Source organism: Toxorhynchites rutilus, chromosome 3, assembly GCF_029784135.1.
Source record: "Toxorhynchites rutilus septentrionalis strain SRP chromosome 3, ASM2978413v1, whole genome shotgun sequence".
In the NCBI taxonomy this organism is placed as follows: Eukaryota; Metazoa; Arthropoda; class Insecta; order Diptera; family Culicidae; genus Toxorhynchites; species Toxorhynchites rutilus.
Window position 1 is genome coordinate 138,209,207 of NC_073746.1, and position 21,334 is coordinate 138,230,540.

The 21,334-nt window shown below is 36.8% G+C and overlaps 2 protein-coding genes across 2 annotated transcripts in view; both read left to right on the forward strand.

Moving 5' to 3' along the window:
* The window catches only part of LOC129779143 (protein gustavus), a 385,901-nt gene that overhangs the window by 12,991 nt on the left and 351,576 nt on the right, over positions 1 to 21,334 (forward strand). The window lies entirely within an intron of this gene.
* LOC129779140 (kinesin light chain-like) lies at positions 2,001 to 5,424 on the forward strand. Its single transcript, XM_055786423.1, has 2 exons — positions 2,001 to 2,142; positions 2,205 to 5,424. The coding sequence occupies exon 2, from the start codon at positions 2,906 to 2,908 to the stop codon at positions 4,394 to 4,396; it is 1,491 nt and encodes a 496-aa protein (XP_055642398.1). The 5' UTR covers positions 2,001 to 2,142; positions 2,205 to 2,905; the 3' UTR covers positions 4,397 to 5,424.

The window sequence follows — 21,334 nt, forward strand, 5'->3', positions numbered from 1 at the left end:
AGATGACCGTATTCCACTGTATCGGTGGTTACAATCAGTCTTGTTTAGTGTGGAATATCCCGTCGAACGTTCCTCCTTTTATTGACTGCTTACGATCACCTTTTCCGACTACTTCCTCGGCCTTACTCGATGACCAATCCAGTGCTTGACAAGAATGGCCGCTTGCTTGATACAGTGCTAGCAAATCATGCTGTTTTATCAACGTGCTCGATTGCCAAGGTCTGTTAACCCGCTCGACATCAATCATTCAGCACTGTAGGTTGACGTTGCCTCAACTTCCACACACTCCCTGTAATGGATCAAGCAACAGTTCAAGTTAAGTGGAAAGTTATGGAGATTATCGAGGAAATCTGCCATCTGCCATAGCTGTACCAATACGCTTAATCTCAAGAAATTGAGATCGTCTGCTCTCCAGCGTTTCTGCATGCTGTGCTGTCCATTTGCAAAACAAAACCTGCACCGGACGACCAACGAGTGTCGCACTGATATTGTGCAAACGCTCTTGATGCACGCTGAATGAAAAAGGCAGCAAGAAGAATTGGGGCTTAACGTGTTAGGGCAGCTTTTGATCGTGTCAATCAAAAAACCCTCCATCCTTACAGGAGTGCATCAAGCAAGCAACCTGGGATCATTGCTGTTCTCACCGTTAATCAACGAAGTGTTCTTGCTACTTCTACCTGGGTGCTGCTTATTCTACGTGGATGATGTGAAGTGCTACATGATAATGATGACAACTCTAGATTGCCTTAGGCTTCAGAACTTGATCGACTGCTTTAGAGAATGGTTCAAAGAATGGTACTCGAGATATATGTCGCTAAGCATCTCGAAGTGCAATACTATTTCGTTCCATCAGAAGCTAAAGCAGATTGTACTTAGATACTCCAATCCTGCCCGATTCATGTCATTTCGTTCCAACGGAGTTTTCGACCCATTTGATTTCAATATCTTCTCGAGCAGCTTTTACAGATGGCTCACTCTTGGATGATGAATTTTGTATTGTCTTTATTTTGTGTAACCATTATATCAGATTTAGTAGTGCCGTTGAGTATTGAAAAATCATTAAGACCAAATGTAAATCAGTTTTAAAGAAATAGAGGAAAAAGATAAAGAAACAAAAGATTCTACCTCCTCTGAATATTCACCCATATTCATTCAAGCAAAGAAAAACATTTTTGGAGTTATCTCGTCATTCTTCATCCAAAATCATAATGCTACTCCGCTGCATGACTGGAAGCTGAATAGTCAATAGAAGAGTATCCGAGGCACCCAAAAGAAGGTATTGAATAAATGGTATTATGAATTTCGTTTTGCTATCAACTTTTATCAAAACCCAAAGCTAACATCCTCCTCTCCTCCATACTGAAAATGCGCGCCTTGCAACTATTCCTTGTTTTCCTGCTTCCTAATCCTTCTCTGAATGTCCAGTAATTCAAGAACTGGGACCATAACGTCGGATCTGGGCTATCCTAGGTCAATTTACCTTTCGCCTGTGTCTTCTGCGATGCCGTTGAGATGTATGTCTCAATCGTGCGAGATTTTTTTCAAATTAGACTTAACGATTAAATTTCCTCCATTGGGCTCATTGAGCTTTAGTATAAATATCAAGGAATTCATAAAAACACGGTTAAGTAAGGGTCAGAGCTGCTGCATGTTTAAAGTAATCAAACAACGCCACATAAATACGAATGTTGCCACCAGATGTCGACATTGTACAATTGTCATCTTGCATTGCATTCAATTGAATTTTCCTCATTTTTAAGGGGGAAATGACGTCATTCTATCTTAGTTCATTCAAATGATATGGGCTGAATCATATGAGCGATTGACGTCATTGCAAATCAAAGGAAAAGAGTAACATTAGTGCGTATTGATAAACGAAATGATAATTGTCACATCTGGAAGCCATGGCGCCTGTTAGTCAGTACAATATGCAAACTCAAATACAAGCAAAAACAATCCTCATCGCTACCTCCATATAAGTGCCGAACTAACGGTCTGTGGCTGTGTGCGCGTGACACAGCCCAATTCAGTTGTGTTTGTATCAGCAGAAGAGAAACGCGATATGGGAAACTAACACAAGCCCTCGCTTGTATGTGGGTCTCAGGTGTATGCAACTCTTTGGAACAATCAACACGGAAATGAGTAATTTGGCATCCGTCCGTATTTTGAATTTTGAGCTCTGGTGAAAGTATTCGTTCTTACAGATAAAGGCATATTCTAACCAATTAAGTGTGAGCAGGAGGATTATCCCAATCAGCAGCAGATGATGTGTAAACTTTCCATTTTCTCTTTCGCCAATCGATGATACATGACGCATGGCTGCAGTTAGTGTACATGAATCGCAGTGAAGTTGTGAATCATCGCTGTGTGCCCCTGAGCGCTCCATAGCATTGTGGAAATTTCTGTTTTCAGTTTGTCAGTGTTGATTCACGCGTTTTATTGTAGGGTTTGTTTTTATGGTCGTATTTTGTGAAATGTGGGTAGTTGGAGAAGATCGAAATGTATGGTTGCCTTAATTAGAAACTGCGCCTCTGTGTATTGGTGTAGCTCTGCCCTGTTCTGTCAGTGCGAGACGATAGCTGTCAAAAGTTGGAAAAATAAAACGCAGGCAAACAGTGTGGATGGTATAACATTTTTCCAGACATTAAGGACCTTGGAAATTATATATCCGGTCGATACTGACTCATTGTCTGCAAATACGCCGCCTCCATTTGGTGCAAAAGTGATATTGTAAGGCGAAAAAGTATTCTTACTTGCCCAGTGTGTGGAATAAGCGAAAGTTGCTCGAACGACAGAAAGCGCACACAGTCGCACTGATTGAATTGCATTGGCGAGGTGGTCAGTGGAGTGAAAAGTTGAATTTTTGTCAATTGCACCGAGTTTCACGGTGGAAAAAGTGGCCGACATGGTGAAGGAAGAGATTGTTTCCAACACAAAAACAGTGTTACAAAATCTAAAAGCTCTACATGTAGAGCATCTAACGTTAATGTCCAACCTATTCGAGGGCAACAAGAAAGATCCAGACAAATCGGAAATTGTGCAGAAGAATATCGAAAATATCGAACGTGGGCTGGGGGAAGCGCAAGCAATTTCCGCACTGGTTTCATATCTTCAAAATGTGGAAGCAGAAAAGCAAAAGCTACGTACACAAGTGAAACGGTTGTTCCAGGAAAATGCATGGCTGCGTGACGAACTGTCAAATACGCAGCAGAAATTGCAAACATCGGAGCAAAGCGTGGCACAGCTCGAGGAGGAGAAAAAACACCTCGAGTTTATGGTTTCGGTGAAAAAGTTTGACGAAAGTCTAGAATCGGAAGAATGCTTGGAAAAATCCCGCACGGATCTCGTGGTGGAACTGTTCCCGGAGGACGACACGAAGGATCGCAGTAGCACAAATCCATCTTCTCCGAATCAATTGTCCACAAGCGCAAACGCTGGCTACGAGATTCCGGCACGTTTGCGGACCTTGCACAATCTTGTTATACAATATGCATCGCAAGGCCGATATGAGGTAGCGGTTCCGCTGTGCAAACAAGCCTTAGAAGATTTGGAAAAGACCAGTGGACACGATCACCCAGACGTTGCCACCATGCTAAATATTCTTGCTCTGGTATATAGAGATCAGAACAAATACAAAGAAGCATCGAATTTATTAAACGATGCGCTTGCAATTCGAGAGAAAACATTGGGGGAAAACCATCCAGCGGTAGCGGCAACCCTCAACAATTTGGCCGTCCTCTATGGAAAACGTGGAAAGTATAAGGATGCGGAACCATTCTGCAAGCGAGCATTGGAAATTCGCGAAAATGTTTTGGGCAAAAATCATCCGGATGTTGCGAAGCAACTCAACAATTTAGCTCTGTTGTGTCAGAACCAGAACAAATACGAAGAAGTTGAGAAGTACTACCGAAGAGCTTTGGAAATCTATGAACTGAAGCTTGGTCCCGACGATCCGAATGTTGCTAAAACGAAGAACAATCTGGCTAGCTGTTATCTGAAGCAGGGCAAGTATAAGGAAGCGGAAATCCTGTACAAGCAGGTGCTGACACGAGCCCATGAGCGGGAATACGGTGCTATCAACGGTGATAATAAACCAATTTGGCAAGTTGCCGAGGAACGGGAGGAGAACAAGCTGAACGACAAAGGGAACACCCAATACAGCGAGTACGGCAGATGGCACAAAGCAGCGAAAGTGGATTCTCCAACGGTCACGACGACATTGAGGAATCTAGGGGCGTTGTACAAACGCCAGGGAAAATACGAGGCCGCCGAAACATTGGAAGACTGCGCTATGCGATGCAAGAGGGATGCTGCGGATTCGGTGAAACAAAATAAGGTTGCAAAAATTCTGGGCGTTCCTGAGGACAACAGACAGCAGAAGGCACCAAAGGAATAGGCTGACCGAATCTGAGTTGCAATCTAAATTAGGCAAAGTATAGATATAGAAAACCTTATATTTATTTGAATAGCTACACCGATTTGTTTACACCAATGAAATATTCTTTTTTTACATTTATTCAAATTTCGAGCTGAGGCTAAAATGCTCATCAGTATGGTTTTCGCAGACAATGCTATTGCTGTTAGAAGACTTGACGTTTCTTCGAAGCCCCTAAGATACGTTCAATTGTCCATCAGATTACATTGTGCAGCGTGAAAAGTAGTGGCGAGGTTTCAATCCCGGAAACCTTCGCCTGAGATCGGAAGCTCCTGTGCGAACACTAATGCGTCTCGCATATTATAACGATGCTTTGGAAAGTTAAAAACAATGACATATATTCTATATTTGAATGAAGCTCGAAGAATTTACCTATTATTATAAACTATATTCTTGATAAGCGCACTAGATTTGCTCAACTAACAAACGCGTAACATGGTCTATACCAATACAGGGCTGAGTGGATAAAATCAATTTTTCTCATGAAATAATGATCATCTCTAGAAATACTGCGCCAATGACATTTCCTATATTTACTTTGAATAGCTGACATCGTTCCATTAACGAGCAGTTTTTTTTTGTCGAAATTTACGGAGAGAATGAAAGATAGAAATTCGGAAACAATATGACAAAGATTAAACCATTAATTTTTCGAAATGCTTCGCTCGTGTGCAATGTGAGGGGGATAGAACAAAAGCAAATAAAACACACAAAACATGTGCTACGTTCCAAATTCCATTAATTTTAAGACTTTCAGAAGTTTATCATCAAAGAAAATCAAACAATAATAATCAAGCAACACAGCACGCGGAATAATGTTTCACATTTTCAAACCAAATAACCAATAGGCAGAGTTGCACAAATGCAAGTGAAAATCCAGCAAACAAAAACATAGCAGATGATACATTCAACGCGGGGGTAAAATTTGATTTGAACAGTGTTTTGAACTTGGAAAAGGAGATATATTAATAAAACATTGCTTGAGGATATGCATTCGAGTTTTGAATAATACCCTAAAAGAAATCCCTGAAAGGCTTCCCCTCAACTGTTTCTCTTTTTATTTTCACATGTGGTACCTCTTCTACAAATCATGGTTATTCTGCACTGCAATTTACCTGTGATAACATTAGTCACTCGCTTCATTTCGGAATCCATCTTACTTCTTAGCTCCTATTTTCTACCCGAGTTGATAACAGAAGAGGACACGACTTCGAATCCCATCTAACGACAACTATAGTCACGCCATTCGTCTTCAGGAATATGGCTCTAGCCATCTCACGTCACTCGAGGTGCATAATAGGAAGACCACCTGGAAAGTTTTTGTAAGGTGGACAATCGATGGCATCATTTTCGGAATATTTTATTTTTTCTATCAATAAGAAGGTTAGGAATGATGTGATAATACGACTAAATTTGCAACTACAGGGTCTATTCTATATGACAAGACATCTTATTGAAGATGACGTTAGTAGATTTGGAAGACTTCTGTCACTTTTTATTGATATGAACAGGGATGTCAAATGAAAGCAGAGACTACATCGGTGCGACCAGATTGAGTTTCATCCACAAAAACTTGCTCGAGATATGTCTATCAATCAGGTTTTGAAGGTAAAAAATATAAAACAATTTTGTTGAAGTTTGTATGGCTATTTCATAAATACGAGAGAAATATTTTCTGTTAACTACAAGTAATATCCACTCTTAAACCTGAATTTAGTAAACTCCAAGAGGTTGCCTTAAAAGTCAAACGCAATTAAATCCAGTTCCTTTGAAAAGGCTGCCATTAGCATTTTTGGGGTGCTTGTAGCCACATTGCGCGTCCGTACACTTAGTGAATGAACGTGGATTCAGAGCCCACGGGCCTAATTTCTAATCTTATTTGTGTGTGATGATAGCAACGTCTACGCAACAAAAATCAAGTGACGGATATCTAGCCTCTCTTCGTCCACACACGCTTTGTGCTACTTGCAACTATAACACCGGACTATTTGTGCTATCAATAACACAACAATTGAAGCCTCATATCAACTGTCCTCGCTGTATGGATTTTTGACGTAGGATTACGTCTTTCAGGAACATATTGGGGTACAAATTGAAAATCGAAATTCGAGCACATCATGAAAATTTTTCATTTTCAAACGCGTATTGCTCACTCATTTCATGATGGATTGATGAAATTTTTGCGTCAATCGATTTTGGCACTCCATAACATTTTTTTATATTGAAGAAAATAATATATGTCATGCAACTAACTATCGAACAATTGAAAAATCTCAACCCCTATCCTAACGGAAATACTCACTTCTGATTGGTTGAAATTGATGACACATGCGGTGGGTCCCTAACAGAGCATCAAAACCAAGCAGCCTGGAGGAAAATCGGCAATGAAAATACATGAAAGTAGGGGGAGCTTTTGTTCCTACCGAAATGTATTTCCTAACAGAGACATCTAAACCAAGGTGCCACGGGGAAATCGACATTGCAGATATATGCAAGTCGGGGGCATTTTAATATTGCAAGTAAGGTGAGTGATACGATTAATTCTAGTAAATAAAATTTTAATTTTGAACTTTAATGTTGATTGCTTCGTGCAATTTCATATGAATGACCGATCGTGTATTGCGAAAAATTTTGAACAAGTGTAAGTTTAAAATTATATATGGTAGCAGTTGTGTTAATAATGACTCGATATATGAAACGAATTATTTCAACTTTCATAAATAAAAACCAAGGTGTGTTCCCGCTCGAGAGCGGGTCGTTTGGTTCAAGCTCTCTGTTTTGTTGTGCATTTTCACCCAAGGAATGTTTATACGGCGAGAAAAATTAGAAAAGTGAAGAAATATTAGAAAAAGTGATTTCCCATATGCTCTACATAAAGAGTTGTCAGTCCAGTTAAAATTCTCATTGGGTTAAATGAACAAAAATTATAAAAAAAATTACCTTTAGCATTTCAAATATGTTTTCTCTATATTAAAGTAACATGTTTTTACTTATGAGTAAAATTGATAATTGTGTTTGGTATCGGTACTGAACTTATATTACATTAGTGAGTTTTTTTTTGTTTTATACATACATAACACAGGAGGCATCTCGTCTAGGCGCGGGCGGTTTTCATCATATCTCGTTCCACTTCAGCATCTTTTATCTGATACGCACCATCTAACGACTGTTTACCATCCTTCTGTCATCATCACTCGGTAAACACTGGTGGAGTGAAAAAACAATGCCCAACAATCAAACAAAACGACCCTTTTCAGGGCCACAAATCATTATCGAAGAGTTTAGCGATGTTATTCATAAAACATATCCAAAATCAACAAATAGTCTAACGGAATCCTACGTCAACTATGCGGTCGTGTCTCGGACACAACCCTCCTGTTACTTTTTTTTCCAAAGATTACTTTTAAAAAAAATAGAATTTTTGAACTACGGGGCCGATTTAGATGATCGACACATCAAATCGAAGCCAAGGAGCTCGTATTCTTTGGAAAAAAACATCATACTTACAAAAAAGGATTCTGTTTTCGTAATTATTGATTGTACACTGGAATCGCTTTTTACACGGGGATACGTGTCGCGTTCAAAAAAACCGCGTAAATTCCAGAATTCGCGTAAAAAACCGTGTAAATTCCAAAATCCGCGTAAATTTAAAATTCCGTGTAAAATCTAGCAAACAAGGAATTATCAGTTCAAAATACAACCCATATTCTAACACTTGATTAACTGATTTTTTTTGCATGCTACCATCATGATATCTGTTACACCTTTTATTTCACAGTTACTAATTAGTGATACAATACAAATTTAAGACTGTGCTTCACAGTGTTTTTGTTTTTTCATAATTTACATGGTTGAACATAGAGGGCACAATATTTTATATATTTTTTCTTGAAAGCTGAGAGTTTTTTCACATAAAATACCATGAAATCAGAGATGCATTTTTTTCGTTTTTGAGTTACAATTTTTCAAAGTTAACTTGTTTTCATTCTTCGTTCAATATTCCTAAGCGACTTGACTAGATGTATGCGACTAGAATCCAATTATTTCGCAAGTAATAGGCTGACCGGATCTGAGTTGCAATCTAAATTAGGCAAAGTATAGATATAGAAAACCTTATATTTATTTGAATAGCTACACCGATTTGTTTACACCAATGAAATATTCTTTTTTTACATTTATTCAAATTTCGAGCTGAGGCTAAAATGCTCATCAGTATGGTTTTCGCAGACAATGCTATTGCTGTTAGAAGACTTGACGTTTCTTCGAAGCCCCTAAGATACGTTCAATTGTCCATCAGATTACATTGTGCAGCGTGAAAAGTAGTGGCGAGGTTTCAATCCCGGAAACCTTCGCCTGAGATCGGAAGCTCCTGTGCGAACACTAATGCGTCTCGCATATTATAACGATGCTTTGGAAAGTTAAAAACAATGACATATATTCTATATTTGAATGAAGCTCGAAGAATTTACCTATTATTATAAACTATATTCTTGATAAGCGCACTAGATTTGCTCAACTAACAAACGCGTAACATGGTCTATACCAATACAGGGCTGAGTGGATAAAATCAATTTTTCTCATGAAATAATGATCATCTCTAGAAATACTGCGCCAATGACATTTCCTATATTTACTTTGAATAGCTGACATCGTTCCATTAACGAGCAGTTTTTTTTTGTCGAAATTTACGGAGAGAATGAAAGATAGAAATTCGGAAACAATATGACAAAGATTAAACCATTAATTTTTCGAAATGCTTCGCTCGTGTGCAATGTGAGGGGGATAGAACAAAAGCAAATAAAACACACAAAACATGTGCTACGTTCCAAATTCCATTAATTTTAAGACTTTCAGAAGTTTATCATCAAAGAAAATCAAACAATAATAATCAAGCAACACAGCACGCGGAATAATGTTTCACATTTTCAAACCAAATAACCAATAGGCAGAGTTGCACAAATGCAAGTGAAAATCCAGCAAACAAAAACATAGCAGATGATACATTCAACGCGGGGGTAAAATTTGATTTGAACAGTGTTTTGAACTTGGAAAAGGAGATATATTAATAAAACATTGCTTGAGGATATGCATTCGAGTTTTGAATAATACCCTAAAAGAAATCCCTGAAAGGCTTCCCCTCAACTGTTTCTCTTTTTATTTTCACATGTGGTAACTCTTCTACAAATCATGGTTATTCTGCACTGCAATTTACCTGTGATAACATTAGTCACTCGCTTCATTTCGGAATCCATCTTACTTCTTAGCTCCTATTTTCTACCCGAGTTGATAACAGAAGAGTACACAACTTCGAATCCCATCTAACGACAACTATAGTCACGCCATTCGTCTTCAGGAATATGGCTCTAGCCATCTCACGTCACTCGAGGTGCATAATAGGAAGACCACCTGGAAAGTTTTTGTAAGGTGGACAATCGATGGCATCATTTTCGGAATATTTTATTTTTTCTATCAATAAGAAGGTTAGGAATGATGTGATAATACGACTAAATTTGCAACTACAGGGTCTATTCTATATGACAAGACATCTTATTGAAGATGACGTTAGTAGATTTGGAAGACTTCTGTCACTTTTTATTGATATGAACAGGGATGTCAAATGAAAGCAGAGACTACATCGGTGCGACCAGATTGAGTTTCATCCACAAAAACTTGCTCGAGATATGTCTATCAATCAGGTTTTGAAGGTAAAAAATATAAAACAATTTTGTTGAAGTTTGTATGGCTATTTCATAAATACGAGAGAAATATTTTCTGTTAACTACAAGTAATATCCACTCTTAAACCTGAATTTAGTAAACTCCAAGAGGTTGCCTTAAAAGTCAAACGCAATTAAATCCAGTTCCTTTGAAAAGGCTGCCATTAGCATTTTTGGGGTGCTTGTAGCCACATTGCGCGTCCGTACACTTAGTGAATGAACGTGGATTCAGAGCCCACGGGCCTAATTTCTAATCTTATTTGTGTGTGATGATAGCAACGTCTACGCAACAAAAATCAAGTGACGGATATCTAGCCTCTCTTCGTCCACACACGCTTTGTGCTACTTGCAACTATAACACCGGACTATTTGTGCTATCAATAACACAACAATTGAAGCCTCATATCAACTGTCCTCGCTGTATGGATTTTTGACGTAGGATTACGTCTTTCAGGAACATATTGGGGTACAAATTGAAAATCGAAATTCGAGCACATCATGAAAATTTTTCATTTTCAAACGCGTATTGCTCACTCATTTCATGATGGATTGATGAAATTTTTGCGTCAATCGATTTTGGCACTCCATAACATTTTTTTTATATTGAAGAAAATAATATATGTCATGCAACTAACTATCGAACAATTGAAAAATCTCAACCCCTATCCTAACGGAAATACTCACTTCTGATTGGTTGAAATTGATGACACATGCGGTGGGTCCCTAACAGAGCATCAAAACCAAGCAGCCTGGAGGAAAATCGGCAATGAAAATACATGAAAGTAGGGGGAGCTTTTGTTCCTACCGAAATGTATTTCCTAACAGAGACATCTAAACCAAGGTGCCACGGGGAAATCGACATTGCAGATATATGCAAGTCGGGGGCATTTTAATATTGCAAGTAAGGTGAGTGATACGATTAATTCTAGTAAATAAAATTTTAATTTTGAACTTTAATGTTGATTGCTTCGTGCAATTTCATATGAATGACCGATCGTGTATTGCGAAAAATTTTGAACAAGTGTAAGTTTAAAATTATATATGGTAGCAGTTGTGTTAATAATGACTCGATATATGAAACGAATTATTTCAACTTTCATAAATAAAAACCAAGGTGTGTTCCCGCTCGAGAGCGGGTCGTTTGGTTCAAGCTCTCTGTTTTGTTGTGCATTTTCACCCAAGGAATGTTTATACGGCGAGAAAAATTAGAAAAGTGAAGAAATATTAGAAAAAGTGATTTCCCATATGCTCTACATAAAGAGTTGTCAGTCCAGTTAAAATTCTCATTGGGTTAAATGAACAAAAATTATAAAAAAAATTACCTTTAGCATTTCAAATATGTTTTCTCTATATTAAAGTAACATGTTTTTACTTATGAGTAAAATTGATAATTGTGTTTGGTATCGGTACTGAACTTATATTACATTAGTGAGTTTTTTTTTGTTTTATACATACATAACACAGGAGGCATCTCGTCTAGGCGCGGGCGGTTTTCATCATATCTCGTTCCACTTCAGCATCTTTTATCTGATACGCACCATCTAACGACTGTTTACCATCCTTCTGTCATCATCACTCGGTAAACACTGGTGGAGTGAAAAAACAATGCCCAACAATCAAACAAAACGACCCTTTTCAGGGCCACAAATCATTATCGAAGAGTTTAGCGATGTTATTCATAAAACATATCCAAAATCAACAAATAGTCTAACGGAATCCTACGTCAACTATGCGGTCGTGTCTCGGACACAACCCTCCTGTTACTTTTTTTTCCAAAGATTACTTTTAAAAAAAATAGAATTTTTGAACTACGGGGCCGATTTAGATGATCGACACATCAAATCGAAGCCAAGGAGCTCGTATTCTTTGGAAAAAAACATCATACTTACAAAAAAGGATTCTGTTTTCGTAATTATTGATTGTACACTGGAATCGCTTTTTACACGGGGATACGTGTCGCGTTCAAAAAAACCGCGTAAATTCCAGAATTCGCGTAAAAAACCGTGTAAATTCCAAAATCCGCGTAAATTTAAAATTCCGTGTAAAATCTAGCAAACAAGGAATTATCAGTTCAAAATACAACCCATATTCTAACACTTGATTAACTGATTTTTTTTGCATGCTACCATCATGATATCTGTTACACCTTTTATTTCACAGTTACTAATTAGTGATACAATACAAATTTAAGACTGTGCTTCACAGTGTTTTTGTTTTTTCATAATTTACATGGTTGAACATAGAGGGCACAATATTTTATATATTTTTTCTTGAAAGCTGAGAGTTTTTTCACATAAAATACCATGAAATCAGAGATGCATTTTTTTCGTTTTTGAGTTACAATTTTTCAAAGTTAACTTGTTTTCATTCTTCGTTCAATATTCCTAAGCGACTTGACTAGATGTATGCGACTAGAATCCAATTATTTCGCAAGTAATAGGCTGACCGGATCTGAGTTGCAATCTAAATTAGGCAAAGTATAGATATAGAAAACCTTATATTTATTTGAATAGCTACACCGATTTGTTTACACCAATGAAATATTCTTTTTTTACATTTATTCAAATTTCGAGCTGAGGCTAAAATGCTCATCAGTATGGTTTTCGCAGACAATGCTATTGCTGTTAGAAGACTTGACGTTTCTTCGAAGCCCCTAAGATACGTTCAATTGTCCATCAGATTACATTGTGCAGCGTGAAAAGTAGTGGCGAGGTTTCAATCCCGGAAACCTTCGCCTGAGATCGGAAGCTCCTGTGCGAACACTAATGCGTCTCGCATATTATAACGATGCTTTGGAAAGTTAAAAACAATGACATATATTCTATATTTGAATGAAGCTCGAAGAATTTACCTATTATTATAAACTATATTCTTGATAAGCGCACTAGATTTGCTCAACTAACAAACGCGTAACATGGTCTATACCAATACAGGGCTGAGTGGATAAAATCAATTTTTCTCATGAAATAATGATCATCTCTAGAAATACTGCGCCAATGACATTTCCTATATTTACTTTGAATAGCTGACATCGTTCCATTAACGAGCAGTTTTTTTTTGTCGAAATTTACGGAGAGAATGAAAGATAGAAATTCGGAAACAATATGACAAAGATTAAACCATTAATTTTTCGAAATGCTTCGCTCGTGTGCAATGTGAGGGGGATAGAACAAAAGCAAATAAAACACACAAAACATGTGCTACGTTCCAAATTCCATTAATTTTAAGACTTTCAGAAGTTTATCATCAAAGAAAATCAAACAATAATAATCAAGCAACACAGCACGCGGAATAATGTTTCACATTTTCAAACCAAATAACCAATAGGCAGAGTTGCACAAATGCAAGTGAAAATCCAGCAAACAAAAACATAGCAGATGATACATTCAACGCGGGGGTAAAATTTGATTTGAACAGTGTTTTGAACTTGGAAAAGGAGATATATTAATAAAACATTGCTTGAGGATATGCATTCGAGTTTTGAATAATACCCTAAAAGAAATCCCTGAAAGGCTTCCCCTCAACTGTTTCTCTTTTTATTTTCACATGTGGTAACTCTTCTACAAATCATGGTTATTCTGCACTGCAATTTACCTGTGATAACATTAGTCACTCGCTTCATTTCGGAATCCATCTTACTTCTTAGCTCCTATTTTCTACCCGAGTTGATAACAGAAGAGTACACAACTTCGAATCCCATCTAACGACAACTATAGTCACGCCATTCGTCTTCAGGAATATGGCTCTAGCCATCTCACGTCACTCGAGGTGCATAATAGGAAGACCACCTGGAAAGTTTTTGTAAGGTGGACAATCGATGGCATCATTTTCGGAATATTTTATTTTTTCTATCAATAAGAAGGTTAGGAATGATGTGATAATACGACTAAATTTGCAACTACAGGGTCTATTCTATATGACAAGACATCTTATTGAAGATGACGTTAGTAGATTTGGAAGACTTCTGTCACTTTTTATTGATATGAACAGGGATGTCAAATGAAAGCAGAGACTACATCGGTGCGACCAGATTGAGTTTCATCCACAAAAACTTGCTCGAGATATGTCTATCAATCAGGTTTTGAAGGTAAAAAATATAAAACAATTTTGTTGAAGTTTGTATGGCTATTTCATAAATACGAGAGAAATATTTTCTGTTAACTACAAGTAATATCCACTCTTAAACCTGAATTTAGTAAACTCCAAGAGGTTGCCTTAAAAGTCAAACGCAATTAAATCCAGTTCCTTTGAAAAGGCTGCCATTAGCATTTTTGGGGTGCTTGTAGCCACATTGCGCGTCCGTACACTTAGTGAATGAACGTGGATTCAGAGCCCACGGGCCTAATTTCTAATCTTATTTGTGTGTGATGATAGCAACGTCTACGCAACAAAAATCAAGTGACGGATATCTAGCCTCTCTTCGTCCACACACGCTTTGTGCTACTTGCAACTATAACACCGGACTATTTGTGCTATCAATAACACAACAATTGAAGCCTCATATCAACTGTCCTCGCTGTATGGATTTTTGACGTAGGATTACGTCTTTCAGGAACATATTGGGGTACAAATTGAAAATCGAAATTCGAGCACATCATGAAAATTTTTCATTTTCAAACGCGTATTGCTCACTCATTTCATGATGGATTGATGAAATTTTTGCGTCAATCGATTTTGGCACTCCATAACATTTTTTTTATATTGAAGAAAATAATATATGTCATGCAACTAACTATCGAACAATTGAAAAATCTCAACCCCTATCCTAACGGAAATACTCACTTCTGATTGGTTGAAATTGATGACACATGCGGTGGGTCCCTAACAGAGCATCAAAACCAAGCAGCCTGGAGGAAAATCGGCAATGAAAATACATGAAAGTAGGGGGAGCTTTTGTTCCTACCGAAATGTATTTCCTAACAGAGACATCTAAACCAAGGTGCCACGGGGAAATCGACATTGCAGATATATGCAAGTCGGGGGCATTTTAATATTGCAAGTAAGGTGAGTGATACGATTAATTCTAGTAAATAAAATTTTAATTTTGAACTTTAATGTTGATTGCTTCGTGCAATTTCATATGAATGACCGATCGTGTATTGCGAAAAATTTTGAACAAGTGTAAGTTTAAAATTATATATGGTAGCAGTTGTGTTAATAATGACTCGATATATGAAACGAATTATTTCAACTTTCATAAATAAAAACCAAGGTGTGTTCCCGCTCGAGAGCGGGTCGTTTGGTTCAAGCTCTCTGTTTTGTTGTGCATTTTCACCCAAGGAATGTTTATACGGCGAGAAAAATTAGAAAAGTGAAGAAATATTAGAAAAAGTGATTTCCCATATGCTCTACATAAAGAGTTGTCAGTCCAGTTAAAATTCTCATTGGGTTAAATGAACAAAAATTATAAAAAAAATTACCTTTAGCATTTCAAATATGTTTTCTCTATATTAAAGTAACATGTTTTTACTTATGAGTAAAATTGATAATTGTGTTTGGTATCGGTACTGAACTTATATTACATTAGTGAGTTTTTTTTTGTTTTATACATACATAACACAGGAGGCATCTCGTCTAGGCGCGGGCGGTTTTCATCATATCTCGTTCCACTTCAGCATCTTTTATCTGATACGCACCATCTAACGACTGTTTACCATCCTTCTGTCATCATCACTCGGTAAACACTGGTGGAGTGAAAAAACAATGCCCAACAATCAAACAAAACGACCCTTTTCAGGGCCACAAATCATTATCGAAGAGTTTAGCGATGTTATTCATAAAACATATCCAAAATCAACAAATAGTCTAACGGAATCCTACGTCAACTATGCGGTCGTGTCTCGGACACAACCCTCCTGTTACTTTTTTTTCCAAAGATTACTTTTAAAAAAAATAGAATTTTTGAACTACGGGGCCGATTTAGATGATCGACACATCAAATCGAAGCCAAGGAGCTCGTATTCTTTGGAAAAAAACAGGAAGTGGGTTATATCTATGGTATAACCGCAAGGGTGACGTAGGACTATCGTTGATTTAGAGATCATTTGTTAGAAGTTGAATCTCAATCCATTCTGAATGAATGAATAAATGAATATTTGGTGGACTTCGAAAACGAGAGCGTTACGTTGGAGGCACAAGGTTTTATGCATCCAATATAGGATACGAAAAACCTTGTTCTGAAGAATAATCTTCAGAAGCTAACCTGCTAACTGTACTTGATTGACAAATCACAAACCCAAATGTATTATATGGATATTTTATGGATAGAAAACATTAAAATAAACTCTTTCGCTTGAATGTAATTTTCAATTCCAAGGGGAACTGGCAGATTATTTTCCAGCAACGATTAGATATTTCCACATTTTCCTCGATACTGGAAGCCCACCAGTGGTTAATACTAATTCGATAACCACCTGTTAATAGCACTTGATTGAAACATATTTGGTCACAGTGTTACATGGATAGAAAACATTCAAATAAACTCTTTCACATGAATGTATTTTTAAATTCCCAGAGGAACTGGCAGATTATTTTCCAGAAATGATTAGATCTTTCCGGAACTTTCTCGATGCTGAATGGCATTCAAACGGAAAGAATTCTGCGCGTGTATGTGTCGATCCTTCGCCGTCCACCTCCTCCAGCACGTTAGGCAACGATGTTGTCTTGTCGATGTCCTCACGAAAAATGAATGTGTCTCACCACCAGAATATCTTATCTTCTTATCTTCTTTGTTTTTAAGAGGCTTTAAACTTTGCAGTTCATTCGCCTCTAAAAACCAGAATATCGCTTAAGTATGCTTTTTGTGTGTGATTGAGTCGAGAGAAGGTGTGGTTTACGATGGCAATTTGGAAGGCAAACTAGAGGGGAATGAACTCTCTGAGCTTGGAACTTTCGGCGACTGAGCAATAATCAATTGCGGGCGCATACAATATTGGATACGCAAATATCCTACTGATGGGGAAGAATAATCTTCAGAAGCTATCCTGTTAATTGCGATTGATTGAAAAATCACAAATGTATTTGGTCACAGTGTTACATGGATAGAAAACATTTGAATAAACTCTTTCACATGAATGTATTTTTGAATTCCCAGAGGAACTGGCAGATTATTTTCAGTAACGATTAGATATTTCCACATTTTCCTCGATACTGGAAGCCCACCAGTGGTTAATACTAATTCGATAACCACCTGTTAATAGCACTTGATTGAAACATATTTGGTCACAGTGTTACGTGGATAGAAAACATTCAAATAAACTCTTTCACATGAATGTATTTTTAAATTCCCAGAGGAACTGGCAGTTTATTTTCCAGAAATGATTAGATCTTTCCGGAATTTTCTCGATGCTGAATGGCATACAAACGAAGAATTCCACGCGTGTATGTATGTGTGTGGCGGCTGCTCCGAACTCTTCCCGGGGAACCGTTTGTGGCATCACTCTCCTCCTGATGGATTCTCTTCTGGCCTAAGGTGCACAAACAGGCTCTTGGTGGCACCGTTCATCCGCGCTTTCATGATAAACGAAGAGCTTCACCACAACAGTGACAACATGCTCCAATCGCTGTTCAATTAGAACTGAGTGGATTTCCGAGCGGCGCTCGCTTATATACCGATTGGTGATTTCAATAGCCTGTTTTGAAAGCAATTTTAAGACTATTGAAACAAGTTTTTGGATCAAAAAGTAACAAGTATAGAACGCGTAGACATTTTATCTTTCGAATGAAGTGTTTATCATACCATTTCGTTCAGTTGTTTAGGAGCTATTAACGCTCAAAATCTCGGTCTCCGGCGTAACGCTTTCGTTTTCGAAACTTTGATTTTACACCCCGGTATAGAAATGAAAGACGTAGTCCTACGTCAAAACATCATACTTACAAAAAAGGATTCTGTTTTCGTAATTATTGATTGTACACTGGAATCGCTTTTTACACGGGGATACGTGTCGCGTTCAAAAAAACCGCGTAAATTCCAGAATTCGCGTAAAAAACCGTGTAAATTCCAAAATCCGCGTAAATTTAAAATTCCGTGTAAAATCTAGCAAACAAGGAATTATCAGTTCAAAATACAACCCATATTCTAACACTTGATTAACTGATTTTTTTTGCATGCTACCATCATGATATCTGTTACACCTTTTATTTCACAGTTACTAATTAGTGATACAATACAAATTTAAGACTGTGCTTCACAGTGTTTTTGTTTTTTCATAATTTACATGGTTGAACATAGAGGGCACAATATTTTATATATTTTTTCTTGAAAGCTGAGAGTTTTTTCACATAAAATACCATGAAATCAGAGATGCATTTTTTTCGTTTTTGAGTTACAATTTTTCAAAGTTAACTTGTTTTCATTCTTCGTTCAATATTCCTAAGCGACTTGACTAGATGTATGCGACTAGAATCCAATTATTTCGCAAGTATGATATTTTTTCAAAAAATACTAGATCATTGGCTTTAATTTGATATGTCGATCATCCAAATCGGTCCAGTAGTTCCAAAGTTATGAATTAAAAAAAGGCATTTTTGGAAAAAGTGGAAAAAATGATTTTTTAGACTACCTTAAAATGGAAATAAGCGCCCTATTAAAAAAAGTAAAGATCTAATATTTTGCGATGAGAAACAAAACTACCACTTTTCATGAAAATCTGAGAACCACTATATCGGTTTGACATGGAATGTCTGTATATATATATATATATATATATATACTCTAGGGTGCCAATGAGAATGGTCATCTCTAATTTCAAAAAGTTACCCCATAAAAAATGTTCACCACCTCGAAAAAACACTCTATGTCGAATATCAGCTCAATCGGACTTAAGGGAAAGTGGCGCAAAGCGGTCAAAGTTTGAGTTTTTGGAAAATCGAAAAATCACCCAAAGGAAATCTTTCGAATTTTGTTTTGATGCCAAATGTCTTAAAATTGCATGAAACGTCGAGATCTAGTGTCATCTCGAAAAAAAATTGTTTATCAAAAATCGAGACTCTGGGTTTTTTTGAATACGAGACGAAACGTATGGTTTGAAGTTCCAATAAAAATAGTTATCTCGATTTTTCATTCGGAACTTGCGGCGAAATGTTGATTTGCACGATAATATACCTTATGCAAAATATTAGCTCATTCGGACTTCATTCACTAGTCGCAAATGTTAATGCAAATAGGTGCATATACTCACTCAAAATATGGTACTACTGCCAAAATGTTTTATTTAGTACCCTATATAATATTTTCCATACAGCTGGTGATTTGGTTTGGGGGTCTTTTTAATCCCTTACCCAGCCATCAAATATAAAAAAAAATATTTTTTGTACCGCGCAATACAGAAAGCCGTAGGAACACATTTAAATATGAATTAGAGTACAGTAAAACCTGTTTTTGTGCGGTTTTTTTTTGCGCGAATTTTTTTATGCGATTTTTTTTGTGCGATTTTCTGTTCTTGTGCGGTGTATGAAAAGAAGTATATTTGACGAAGTTATCGTCCATTTAGTTTTTTTCGATGGTTTATATGCATTTCAGTACGAAAAAAGCATATTTGCGTCTCAATTATCCACCTCTGAAATTATTCCCCTCTTCTCATGAAATGCTCTAAGTTTTTCTAAGTGTTTGCATGACATGATTTCTAACAGCAACACGTTTCGACATGCAACAAAAAGCACAAAACAGCCTCGCGCAACCGAAAAGGCAAAGTGTCCCTTCGCAAAGCAGGGAAACAAAAGAAAATTGAACGGTGAATGGCGTGGATTTGAGTTATTTTTTGAGGGAAACTTTTTTTATGCGGTCCCTACCTAACGCACAAAAAAAGTTTTTTCAAAATTTGTACCGAACACGATTTTTTAAAGCTGCTGGTGAAGTTTTGCACGATTTTTTTTATGCGACTTTTTTTGTGCGGTCCCTATCCCCCGCACAAAAAAAAGGTTTGCATGTACAATATTTTCCATACAGTTGGTGATTTGGTTTGGGGGACTTTTTACTCCCAGCCAGACCCTTAGGAAATATAAAAAAAAAGTATTGTTTTGTACCGCGCAATACTGAAAAAAATCTGATTACAGATATCTAGAAAAGCCGTAGGAACACATTTAAATATTAATTAGAATAGTACTGAATCTCTAAATCACAAAAAAAAATCAAAATTTAAATATTATTTTTAGTACTTCAATTTTCGATGAAATTTTGTTTTGATAACTTTTCTTGATACACCATAGTAAGATGCACATTCAGTTTTTTTTCGAATTTTTATCTCGAAAAAGTCCGTTCTTCACTATAGATCCTATGTTAATTCAAATAAACCGTCAAAATTTCTTATTTAATATCCTATTGGCGATCTAACGTACAAATCTACACCTAGGCGGCGCTACGGTGAAAGTGATGATGGTTTTAAATTTTGCCATGTGAGCTTATGGAAGGTTTGTAGTTCTTTCCATAAATTACAATGTTATAATCATAAAAAATTATTTGATTGCGATGAGTTTTTAAGAAATTTAATTCTGCGCATTTTTATATATAACATGTTATTTTTTTATCTCTTTCAGTAGAGAAAATTGTATAAATATTGACAATGGTTGAATCAAAGACGGAAATTCGAGAGCACCATCAAAAACAAGTAGAAAAATGCATGGTTCTTGCATGTGAGAACTACCTTGGAAAGTCCGGAAGTAAAACATACGTGATTTGTTTTTCAATTTTAGGTTATCTTATCATCATTTTCTTAGTTCAAAAACAGAATCCAGATGCCTCACCGATCGTTTACGTTTTGCGTTAGATCGCCAATACAATATTTGCCATACAGCTGGTGATTTGGTTTGGGGGAACTTTTTACTCCCTTAAGCCTGGTTTAGAGTTCCCGTGAACGTGAACTTGAACAGGTGGTGGAATAGTACGATCATTTCACATTGCGAACAAACAACTAAAAAAATCGTGGTGAATAGAATGATTTTGTTCACGTTCACGTTCATATTAAAAGTTCGGCAGTAAAGGTGAAGTAAATAAACATCGATCTTCAATAAAGTAATTCGGATAAAATATACAGTTGTTCACGAATCAACCCGAAGCAACGAAGTTTTTTAACCCGCGGAAAGATCCGATTGAATGAAATTGCATCCATATCAAAATTTTCATTGAAAACTTGAGAATTGCTAAACATATAATTTTAAGTTCACGGTGAAATAATTTTCAGAATGCC

Coding starts and splice junctions, on each gene's coding strand:
- LOC129779140 (XM_055786423.1), top strand. CDS start 2,906: ATGGTGAAGGAAGAGATTGTTTCCAACACAAAAACAGTGTTACAAAAT.